Genomic DNA, 12549 nt, shown 5'->3' with positions numbered 1-12549 from the left:
GACTATATATATATATATATTGGCTTTTTCTTAACTACTAAATCCAAAGTACAATTTAACTACTAAATTTAAATTTGTCAGTTAACTCAATTTCAGGCTATTTGAAATTCTAATGCATAACAATTATATTCTTAAAGGATTACTGGAAAAATATGTAGTTTATTGTTTGTATTTAATCAATGCTTGATAACTTACCATAGTTTCCAAAGTTTATTCATATGATATTCTTCTTTGCTATGTGTGTGTGTTTCTAAATATTCCTATGTAACCCTGTTTCTGAGATTGTTTTATTCTTTCCTGAACCTTGTTCAGAATGTATGTAGCTGAGAATGCTTACTTTATTCTTTTTTTTAAGTCTTAACCCTCCAGTAAGTTTAGAAAGAAGAGATGTATGTTTTGGTTTGAAACTGCTTGTGACTTATACAGAAATAGCACAAGAACAGAATTAAGGAAATCTCTTTTTTTTCTAACAAGCTTCTATCTAATTTTTCAGTTCTTTGTTTAAATTATTTGAACATTGCATTAACTAAATTCTAACAATTCCTTAATCAATTAATCTGTTTTCATATTAGTAGTTGAATAAATTCTAAAATGTTTTACATGTGGCACTGTAGTGATTTTAAATGAATGATCATTAAATGGAAAACAGTATGGTGTATATACCATCATTAGACATTTTGATTTATATGATGTACATTATACAAACATGTCCTCTGTGCCATAAGGAGATAAATAGGTGTAACCTTTCTTTTTGTGTGGTGAGAAAATTGTTTTTATGTATCAATTACTTATAACTTCTATTTTATAAAGTGGATTAATAGAGAAGAAAAAGAAAACGTTTCATGTCTGATCTTTAAGGCTTAGCAACACCACTGTAACTAACATTGAGATTCTGATTATCTCCTTTTTGTTGTTGTTAAAGTATAAGTTTCCTTGTTCTTTGTACAGTTGTTATTGTAATTCATTAAAATTGAAGAAAGTATAAAGTATTTTGCTTCTGTGCATGTAAACTTCAAAGTAATTTCTTTGTATATGTATTCTAGTCTGTATAAAATCATAACATAATGTTTAGGGAATAACAAGGAACCTATTAGTCACCTTGGCTGTCCCATCTTCTAAACTAAACTAAAACTATTATATAAATAAATTTACAACCAGTCCTTATTTGTATAGTTATCAAGCTTTCTCTTAAACTCACTTAAATTTACTGCCTCCACACTATCCAAAAGTAACCTATTACAGAGGCCAACTACCCTGTTAGAAAAATAAAACTGTATTAGCTGAAGATTACTCTTACCTTGTCAAAATTTATATTTATGTCCCCTAGTCCTACTATTCTCTGGAGAAAGATGATGCATCAACACTATCAATTCCCTTTGCAATCTTAAACACCTCAATCAGATCCCCTCTAACTCTTCTTTGTTTTCAAGAGAAAACAATTTCAAGGAGATTAATCTCGCTTCATATGACAACCCCCCTCCACCCCAGGCACCATTCTAGTAACCATACTCTGAACCCTTTCCAACAATTCCATGTCTTGCCCGAGGGAAGGAGTCCAAAACCGTACACCAAAAGAAATAAGATATGCGTAAAGAATGGTCTCTATTCATATGTTTGATACATAGAAATAGTAGGAGATACAAGTTGATATAGAATGTTGATTAAAGTGTTATTCACCTGGCTTAGGATATGCAAATCTTTTTTTGACTTATAATTATGCCCTTTCTTCTTTGCCACAGAAATGGGTAATTGAAAAAAAAGCATGTTCCTTTTGTAGGTATACTGTACAGGTAAAGGTTCGGATCCTTAGTACTAATACAATTATGTACTTATTGGTATTACTTTGCAATCTTTCATTTTAAAACATTAAGATAACTCCATATTTTATTATTAATAATTCTTTAATTTGATTTGCACATTGCTTGTCCTTATTTTGAACTTCATGCTGTTTGATAGAAAGCTCATTAATATTTTTAAGAACAAAGCTTAAACATACTTCTCTGTATCTCTAGCAGTTTATGTATATGACACACTGTAAGGTTAAAAACTGGAAGTCAGCAGAACTCATTTTGGATTTTTTCATGTTTCCTGTGCTATCTATTAGAAATGTTACTGTTACAAGGCTATGAAAGTCATGTTTGGTAAACTTTCTCTTTCCTGGCATGCATCCTTTTATTAGTTGCTCAGTTTTGCCTCACATACTGTGGATGATCATGCTTTTGCCTATTATCATTCCAAATTCACTTATTTTGGACTCACAGTTTTTGTTGTCACTTTTTCCTTAGTGGGGTTGGACCCTGATAATTCAATTACCTTTTCCCTTATTTGTCTTACTCTGATCTTCTTTCTTGGATCAGGGCTGGTGGGGGCCAGACTCCTTCAACTTGCCCATGTTTGAAGGTCCTTGGCAGTTGATCTATGGGTCCTGAAAGTTGTTTTAGTTAGTTTGGTCCTCTACATCCATTCATCTCCCCTGTTGTCTCACAATCCCGGTTCCATCCCTCATCGGGATCCTGATTTTTGCCTGCCTGATTCGTTTCAAGGGCCTTTGTTTCCACCATTATGTGGATGTCTGGTTGCTTCTTGCCTCCTCACAAGATGACTTAGTCCTACATCATCAGTTTCTTCTCCAGGATGCTATTATGGTGGGTTGGCTTGTCAAAGTAGAGCAGTCTTTCCTCACACCCAAACAATTTTTTTGTTTTGTGTGCTGTGTGTGGTGTCCCAGATGTGGATGCTTTTGCCACTCTTCTCAGTACACCTCTTCCTCATCCTCTGGCAGGATTTGATGGGTTGTAACCTATATGCATATCCTTCCACATGTCCTTGCCATACGTCAGACCACTCGATGTAGTGTTATGATGGTGGCTATGTATTGGTGGTTTTCACTGCTGAGGCAGTTTTGGTGTGATATCCTCTTTCTTTTCCTTTACTTCCAACACTCCTCTGTCAGCCACATTCCGGCAGTGTGTTGTCTGGCTGTATCTGCACTCCGTCTTCATATGTGGCTTTGTCCGATCCTTTGCCTGAAGGTCTGGTCTATTGTGTGTAGCTTTCTTTGTTTCTCAACCTGTATGTCCTTCTCCCATGGTGGTTTACCAACATATGTGGTACACGTACCACTGTTGGCTTGTCCTATAGGGTTATCATCCTTCAAATCCTATGGTTCATCACATACCGTCCTCTGTGCTTTGGCTTTTTGAATGGAACCTTTCAGTTTCTTCTGTTGTGGGCTGTAGGGGGGGGGGTGTTATCTGCCACTTTTCTGTTTACTTACTTTGGTTATGTCTCCAGTTGCCAGTTTTATCCATGTTGTTTTGATCCTTTTGCTTTTCCCATCTTTCCAACCCTGCTTCCCTTCCTGATTAACACCTCTGTTTGGTCCTCCATGCTCTTCCCTGTCCTGCATTGGACCTTTTGTCTTTATTATATCACCTTTCCTTGAAGTCCCTGTTCCTGCTCTTGTTGGCATGCAAATGTTGTTATTCTGATGCCTTCTTTCCTGATTGGTCCTTTATAGCCAAGACTTTGACTGCTTGAGAGGGTACTTCTACTTTCACTCTTTTTGCCCTTCCCTTCATTTGCCACCTTTATGACTGTTTTGATCTCACCCACTTTCTTTGCCCAGCCATGGCTCTTTGATGATACATGACACGTTCTGCTCCCTTCCGTGGTTCCCGAGTCCATTTGCTTCTTCCATGAAATTCTCATCTCTTCTGTGACCTTTTTCTCATTACCTTTCTGGGTTGAATTTGCTAGTTAATTTGCCTGGTGTTTTTATTCTCTTTCTCCTATTATTGTTGCTATCTTCCTGTTTTCTTCTCATCAGATCTTTCACCCTACCATGTCCATCTTCTCTTGGGAGACATCATCAGTGCTGTAACTGTTTACCTGTTAGTGGTAAGTACTACATTCATTTTCTTTGTAGGGTCCTTTATCACATATTTGGATCTCACTAGGTGGTAAATACTGCCTGACCAGATATACTTAGTACATTATTTCTGTAACATTTCTTGGGGTCCTTTCTTTCTTTCTTTTTGCCCTTTTAGCGGCTCAATACTAATGGATGAAGAGTATACCTGGGTCAGAATTGGTGTGGTCTCCCTTGGGTGTATTGTTTTTAGTTACTTTTCACACTCTATGGTTTTCCTTTAGGTGCTTCCTTAAGGGCGATCATCTTCTTAACGGCTGTCCACCTGTTCAAGATGGGATTCTAGCTTTTTGAGAGATATTGTATTGGAAGTAAACATTTTCTTAAACTGAATATGTATATTTGATAGATATTAACTCTACCCACATTTCCACCAATTCTCCCCTCTTCTGGTGTGGTTTGGTGTGATCTGATCACTCTCGAAATGGTTAACAACTGCAAGATTAGAGAAGGTGCTAGTTATGATAGGGGTAGTGTCACATTCCTATTGGTTGAGGGTTGCTGCATAATCATTTGCATGTTAGTATACAGAGATAAGTGGGTGCATCAAGGCTAATGGGAAGCGAAAAATGTGCACTGATAAGAGGGCAGTATAAGTTGAGAAATCTTTTTGTGAGATGAGGTTAGCATCTATCAGAAATATATTTTCAGTTTAAGAAAATGATAACCTTCTTGATTCTACATCTGATTGCATTGAATGTCAATTTTTATAATGTTATTTGGTTTTTACTGTTTCAAATTATCCTGTACAAGACTTTGACAAAGGTGATCTGAGTGGTGAGTTTGTATTTCATTATTAGATTTTGAGAATAATGTTGCATTACACTTTTGAATGCATTCATTATAGTTTTGACTGATTCAGCTAATGTTCTTATGGAGTTTTGACATCAAGATAAACCAGTTGAATCATGTATGTGAAATTTCAAGTTGTTGATAACTCACATTGTGAGGCATGATATTTTATACATGGAAAGAGCAGATGCAGTGCAGATTAGAGTTTTGCAATCTAAAGAATTACCTGTGAGCAGTGATTACATTAATTAGTGTTACATAATGTAATCAATTAATCAAAATTACAAATCAATTAATGAAAATGAATGTTTCTAGTTATTACTGTTTTTATTATTCCAACAACTGCTCAATCAAAAATCTGATTATACGGATTGCCACAAAAATAATCAACTAATCAAAATTAGTGTTTTTGATTATTTTTATTTTTGATTATTTGAACCATCCAAGTAATTGAAATATTTCTACAGCTGCTCATCCTGTTTTTGTTATGGCAAAGCTACTAAGGCTATCTGCCACTGTTGGTAATTTTGATCTTCTGACTAGAGGAAAGGTAACTGTCAATTTTTTTTTTAATTTAGCCATCAATTAATTGATTAGCAAATACCACATACCATTCAGCTCTAGTGCCCACATAACTGTGAGAGGAATTGTGGTTTCCCTTCAGTTTTGACATGAAGCATTTGAAAGTTAACATGGAGATAATGCATGAGAATAATATCTAGTAAAATATAATTACATGAAGTATATACATTTACTGCAGAAGTAATAGACGAAGAAAATCTCAAGTGTTATTGTTCTGTTTTGTACTCAAATGTAGGCAAGAATTGACATGTTGTTAACACAGAATTCAGAATTACAAATGGCTTTGGCTCATCAAGGTGAAGACATGATAAAATCTACAAATGAATTTCCTACTGACAAGGAGACTATTAAAAAGAATGATTTGGTGAGTCCATTAGTTGTTTATTTTATTTGATCTAGTTTAAAGAAAGACTATTGTAATTCCAACATAATTAAAAGCAGTATGAATGTATCACTTAAATGTATATATTTACATACTTATTAAGAAGTTTATTTTATCTTTGGCCAAGATGCAAAAAAGATATGAAGTTAAAGATGTTTCATTGATTTATTTATGTTTGGTCAGATTGTTTCTCTCTCAGCATCTGTCAAGCAACTACAGACAGAACGAGACTACCTATTGCATCAGCTCAAAAACCAGAAAAGCCAAAGAGGTAATTTAAACTCACAATAAACATCTTAAAAATGGAATTACGTTTGGTAAACTTAAGTACTAAAAGTGTTGCTATAGCATTACTATTCCTGAATAAATTGAAATTGTCATAGTGAATGGTTTTATACGTTATAAACCTTATCAAAGGTTCTTTTTAATAATTAAATTTCTGTTACTGTTAACAAGTTTTAAGGTCTAAGGTTTGAATAGAAAGAAGGAAATGTTAAATTTAAAAACATTTTGCTGGATTTTGTTGATAAAAGTAACAAAACATAGTAGCAATTTATAGAATGTAATTTCAGACACTTATTATGTTTACTTAAAAGTAATTAGCTAACTTTTGACTGAGAAGCACTATTTATATAATTATGCTCTTAAACAAAAAATATCTAATCCTGTGTAATAAAATTTAAGTTTGAAATGTTCATGATCATATTTTGTTTGGACATGTGTAATATTAACTATTTTATACTTAATATAATAGAAGAAACATGAAAATGAATCTATACTCAAGATCTCAATATTTTTTTTTTAGTATCTAATTTCATTTTGAAAACCTGGTAGAAGATATGCTAACACCCACATGTAGTTGAATATATTATATCACCTATGAGATCATTCATTATTATACTTGTACCTAGATATATGGGGTGTCCAATAATTTTGGAAACACTTGAAAAATCAAACTGGGAAAACCATTTCACAAAGAGACACACTAGCTTCGTTTTGAATTTACTTCCTGATTATAAGTATTATTTTATTACAAGTTACAGCTTTTACTGTAAGGAAAAATATTTTTAAAACAGGTATGACATTTTGGTCACAGGTGCAATCATTCAAGTATCCAAGTTTAAATGGTTAAAACTTGTGTACTTGAAAATGATCCTGGTTAAAACTTGTACACTTGAGAATGATCACACCAGCGATCAAAACGTCATACCTGTTTTAAAAACAATCTTCCTTACTGTAAAAGATGTAACTTATAATAAAATAATAAACACTGTTTGTTATACATGCAAAAATAAATGTTTATGTTTTTCTACAGTATACAATCATCATAGTTTAACATGTGCACAATGAGTTGCTTGCAAAATATCCACTCTAACCAATTTCTTGGGAAGTGTTTTACAACATTGCAAGAATAGACTTTGTAAAGGCTTCATGGAACAGTATAACCTATGTCCTTTATAAAGCCCCATAAAATAAAATAAAAAAATCCATTAGAATAATGTCCAGAGTATGTGGGGACCAGCTGATTAGGCCTCCCTGCCCAATCCACCAGCTTTCTCCTCTGTTATTATCATTTTGTTTCAGACTGAAATCATCCACTTATCAGACACCTAATGTCATAATAAATACTTTTAAAAACTTTAAACATTATTCTTTTCAGTTGTAAAAAATTGTGTGTCTCTATGTTAAACGGTTTTTCTGGTATGATTTTTCAAGTGATTATAAATTCTTAAATATACCACACATGTATATATATATGACAGAATACATTACTCTGAATAGAAGTTTCTAAATACAGTATTCATTTATTCCAAGGATTCTACTTCATATGTTTTCCAGACATGTTTATGAAAGTGTAGTTAACTACAAATAGATGTAGATGAAGTATGAAATAACTTCAGTTTCTTCCATTTTTATTCTGTCACAGAAACAGATATGATTCCTAAAAGAGACTACGAACCAAGTAAACATTTCCATAAGCAACTTGAGGTATGTTTAAATGAAGGGTGAAGATAACAAGCCTATAACATAACTTCACATGTTCTTTAATTGTTTTATTATGTGTACTTTGCCTAAATCATCAAAGTTAAGGAATTATTGAGGTTTGCTACTGAGGATTGGTATAGTTGTGCTTTTAATTTCTCTGATATACTGTAAGTAAATCTGAAAGTGGTTTAAAAGTAAATTTTTAACTGAATATCTTTGAATAAGCTAACACTGCTAAGTGAGGGTGGAGATTATTTGTTTCATGAGAGGAAATAATTGAGAAAAAATAGAACTTATTTAATATTATATGGTTTCATCAGGAAGAAAATTATGAAGATTTTGAAAGAACCTTTCTCGTTGATGCTGTATTTACTTTTGTAAAAGTTATTGTTAATTATATAAAATATTTTATTGTTTCTTAGGATAAAAGATGTAAGTTTTTCTTTTCAGTAGTCTTTGTAAGGTTTATCTTAGGAACAGTATCTCAGCATATCTATGGGACTAGGAGTTGTGGTAAACATTATGGACTATTTATATTGTAGCTGCAATGGATTGAGTAAACTTGGGTAATAAATTTAATTGGCTGGGAATTAGTTATAGATTGTTATTGTCTAAATCAAGACTCCTGTTGAGTATTGTGAACACTCTGAAGATACAAAAACAGCCTTAGAAAGTTCCATCAAATTACCAGAACTCCTTAACTAGATGATGCAAATTCAAAAATCTTGGTTTTAAACTAAGCTTACCAAGTCTGTCTCATTCTCAAAAACAAACCATAGTCTGAAAAATACTCATAAAGAAAAATAAGTATGGCATAAATATCATCCTTATGAACTTGGCTGCAAAGATAACAAAGATAAATCATAAAACAAGAAATGCAGAACCTACTTTTTCTGTCTTCAGAGTGAATTGGGAAGAATGGTTGCTGGTTGCCTGTTTTAACAGGTGAGGCACAGTTATACATGGCTACCTTTTCAACCAACTGAAATTAACATACATCACATCTTGCAACTTTTCTCTGCTGAGCATGTTTTCCCTTTTTTGTTAGGCAAGCTGTAGCTCGCTTAAAACCAAGTTCTACGTTTAGCATGGCAGCAGGGCATTCTGGCATGCCCAGTGTTTGTTGCATGAATGCCTTTACTATTCCTGTGTACAGAAATATTAAGTCATGAACAAAGCTTTAATAGCAAGTAATGTTTTGTAATGCTGTCATAGAATATTATGGCTAAAACATAATGATAAAAAAATGTTTTGTTTCAGATTTTAGATTAAGAACATGGACACAGAAATATGTTATTTATAGCTATGCAATTTGTGTTTCATTTGTCCTGAATTTTTTCTTTTGTTATTTTAAATATTATTCTAAAAAAAAATTAATAAACTTTTTCAGTATCGGTAATGAATTTACTTATGTTTTAATCTTATGTATCACTTATTAATTTCTTTATTCAGGAGAAATTTAAGAAGACAATGGATCAAATTGCTGAACTAACTGAGAGAAAGCAACAGTTAGAACACTTAGTAACTCAGCTTCAGGGAGAGAGTGACACAATTGGTAGTTTTTATTGCTGATAAGCTATGAAGCATTGTCATTGATGTTTCATATCTACTTATACTTTGACATGATTCTAGAAATATCTCTAAGACGAAAGACATATGATAATAACTGAGTAGTGATAATGTTCTGTATTAATAAATTATTTATCGGGTTCATTATTTGAATTTTTATAATCCAACTCTTTATGCTTTCTTAATGTGTAGTATCCCAATAAATAATAAATTATTAATACTAATAAAGGATAAATTATTATATTTATTCAAATATGAATTTTATTCAAATATTTTTATTTTGAAAGATAAATGTAACTTGTAGAGATTTTATAGAATAAACAAATTTTCATATTAAAACATTACCAGAAACAAAAAGTTATATTTAATATTTTTCAGCTGACTACGTAGCTTTGTATCAAGTACAGCGAGGCATCATGAAAACAGAAGGAGCTGAAAAAGATGAATACATAGCTCAGTTATCAAAGGATTGGAAAAGCATAAAGGTTAATTATTATATCATTCATATTTGAGATGACATAATTGATAGAACCCCTTTTTTTAACCCTTTGCACACTATATCGAAAAATGTTAAAATGTATAAAACATAGTTTTATAGAAATTGTCATCTTTTATTACTGCCTAAAGAATCAAGTGTTTGCTAGTATACAGTATTACACATTTCAAAAGTTTTCTGAGTTTTTTAAAATTTTCTGTTGTTACCTGAAGTTCATATTGAATTTCACAGTCATGCCCCAATAACTTAGGATTTGTTTTTAACTTTGTTATTAAATTTTTTTTTGGATAAAGGTAAGAGAAAAGATATTAGAGAATTATATGTAACATGAACTTCTTAACACTTAAACTGTCATTAAGACTAGATTTTAATCTGTGTATGGTGAAAGTTTTCACTTAAACTGTCATTAAGACTAGATTTTAATCTGTGTATGGTGAAAGTTTTATAATGCAAAACTTTTAATAATTTCCTGTTATTTAAATTATATTAAGCTGTTACAGAAGAACTGGAATTTGATAGAAGGACAGTTGATAGATTCTTACAATTGTATTTTTATACTGTTGAACGAGGTCCCGGAGTCTCGTTTTTTGTCTCCTAGTGGGTTAGCAGTAACTTTATGGACTTACAAGGCTAAAATGTGGAGTTTGATTCCCCGTGGTGGACCGAGTACAGATAGCCCATGTTGTCTGCATGTTTTCTCTTGCTTTCCACGTTAGATTTATTTTTTGCTTAACATTTCTGAAATTTGCTGCTTATGTCAATTACATATAGCTTAGATGCTGTAAAACATAGTACCTGAATGCCACAGATTAAGGTATTAAGCTAAATATTTGGTTTAATGATCAAGAATTTTACATGGAATAGTTTGAATTATATACTTATTTTTCTATATGATACTGTCCATTTTAAATTTTCTAACTAGTGACCATTGAAGGGCAATTTCTGAAATCATTTACAGATTATGGTGGAGAACAGGAAAATGCAGTTGAGGTAAGAGTATGGCAAAGGTTACAATAGGAGAGAGGCTTTCTCCAGGACTGAAGCTTTTGCCAGCCATGGTGAAAGTTATTATTGCATTCTGAGGTGGCTATGTACAACTGCAGTTGCTGAGTCTTGGTCTCTACTGTTTACCTTCCACATTCAAGATCATAGGATGGTACAAACGAGCCATGGTAGCAATTGGCAGTCTGGCCCACCTGTTGAAAATGCTCGGGTTATAGGGTTTTTATTCATTTCTATCAAGACTTCATGAACCTATGTGTTTTTCTAACATCATGAATATGGTAAATGAAGTCCACCATGAAGATCCATAGTAGAGCATGATCTTATAGATCCTTGGAGCTGCAACTACTCAAAGACTATGTTTGGCAATGCAGAAAGGAGTGATAATGTGCATTCTATGCATCCTGGCTGCTGACTTTGATTGAAGATACCTCATTTATCAAAATGCATGTGTTTCCAGGCTTGAGAAAAGAGATGCAACTGGAGGATGTTCCCACCAGCCTGAGGGACTTTGCTGTAAGGTGAAGCCTAATGCTTCTTGTTTCTATGACTGTTGACATGTGGATAGGTGGGCTTGCTGAAGCCATTGAAAGCCACTTGGAAGTTCAGAATTTTGCAAAGTTCTATGATGTGTTTTATTAGGAACACATTGCTCACTAGAGCCTGAACTTGCTACAGATGTTTGCCAGGAAGCTAATAGTAACAGACATAAAGAAGTACTTTTGATGACAACACTCAAACTCTTTGTGTGTAAAGATGCTAACCACAGGCATCTGTTGTCACTACCATAGCTCAGTAGTAGAGTACCAAAATGAAGGAATACTTTGCAATTAAGCATCTGAAATATCCATAGACTTTTGATACTTTGTCTCTCTTAAGAGAATCGTGATTACTTGTTCATTCAGAATGAAAGAAAACAAAGTGCACCAATTGATTTCAAATAATTTGGATTTAGAAATATGTTTAATTTGTAAAATACAACTATTTTCAGACTTTGTCGATAGTACTGAATGTTTATCCTGAACAAGATATGTTATACATATTTTTTATACATGATCTTTTATTTTCTACATTTAGCTGAATTTTTATGACTTTTTATTTTTTTAACAGGAATATAATTTTAATTTATTTGTGAAATTCTGTGTGATTTCACTCCTTTATTCATATTTTAGTTAAATTGTTTGGGAAGAATATTGAAGTTTTAGTGTTCTTTAAGTTCTTTGGCCTCCAGGGCTGGGAGTTATAAATACCAACATAATTCATTTTTTACTGTTAACTTCCCCAGTGGATCCAAGGCTCTTTTATGCAACTGGACATTGGTGGGAGACACTGTATTGGCCGGCAGTGGCAGCCAGTCATAGCTGAAGGTATTGTTGTGGTATTAGTATATGCCCAGTCTAAAGTATGATGATCTCAAGTGTTGACCCTTTGAATTGAAGGCTGCTGGATTGCATATTCAGAGCTGTTGGGACAACAATGATTGGGTAAGGTGCATAGATGAATCTGTGCTCACCATTTCCCCTCACAATCACATGGTTTTGAGTTCAATCTAATGTTGCTGATTGAATTTCTGATCTTGCCATATTTTAACATTTTTGAACTTGTTGATTGAGGTGTAAATCTTATGAGATGACTGTCTGTTGTTAATGTGAGGATGCTGTTAGCTACCATTAGGCTTGCAAACCTCTTTAATGTGTCACTGAGCCAATGAAGTGAAACCTGTGGCTGGAGAGCACAATCTGCAGTGACAATCCTGTTGACTAGCTCTACATGTCAATGATAATATATATATATATATATATATATATA

General features: G+C 32.9%; 1 protein-coding gene across 4 annotated transcripts in view; it reads left to right on the top strand.

The window, feature by feature from the left end:
• The window catches only part of LOC106466210 (golgin subfamily A member 2-like), a 29672-nt gene that overhangs the window by 10382 nt on the left and 6741 nt on the right, over positions 1-12549 (top strand). For all 4 annotated transcript variants that reach the window (XM_022394171.1, XM_022394173.1, XM_022394172.1 and 1 more), the window contains exons 5-9: positions 5541-5669; positions 5871-5958; positions 7615-7676; positions 9126-9228; positions 9621-9727. In XM_022394171.1, coding sequence (XP_022249879.1) covers positions 5541-5669; positions 5871-5958; positions 7615-7676; positions 9126-9228; positions 9621-9727 — 489 coding nt within the window. The remainder of the gene's footprint in view (positions 1-5540; positions 5670-5870; positions 5959-7614; positions 7677-9125; positions 9229-9620; positions 9728-12549) is intronic.

Source organism: Limulus polyphemus, unplaced genomic scaffold, assembly GCF_000517525.1.
Source record: "Limulus polyphemus unplaced genomic scaffold, Limulus_polyphemus-2.1.2 Scaffold2188, whole genome shotgun sequence".
Taxonomy (NCBI): domain Eukaryota; kingdom Metazoa; phylum Arthropoda; class Merostomata; order Xiphosura; family Limulidae; genus Limulus; species Limulus polyphemus.
This window is presented reverse-complemented; position numbering and strand designations above follow the sequence as displayed.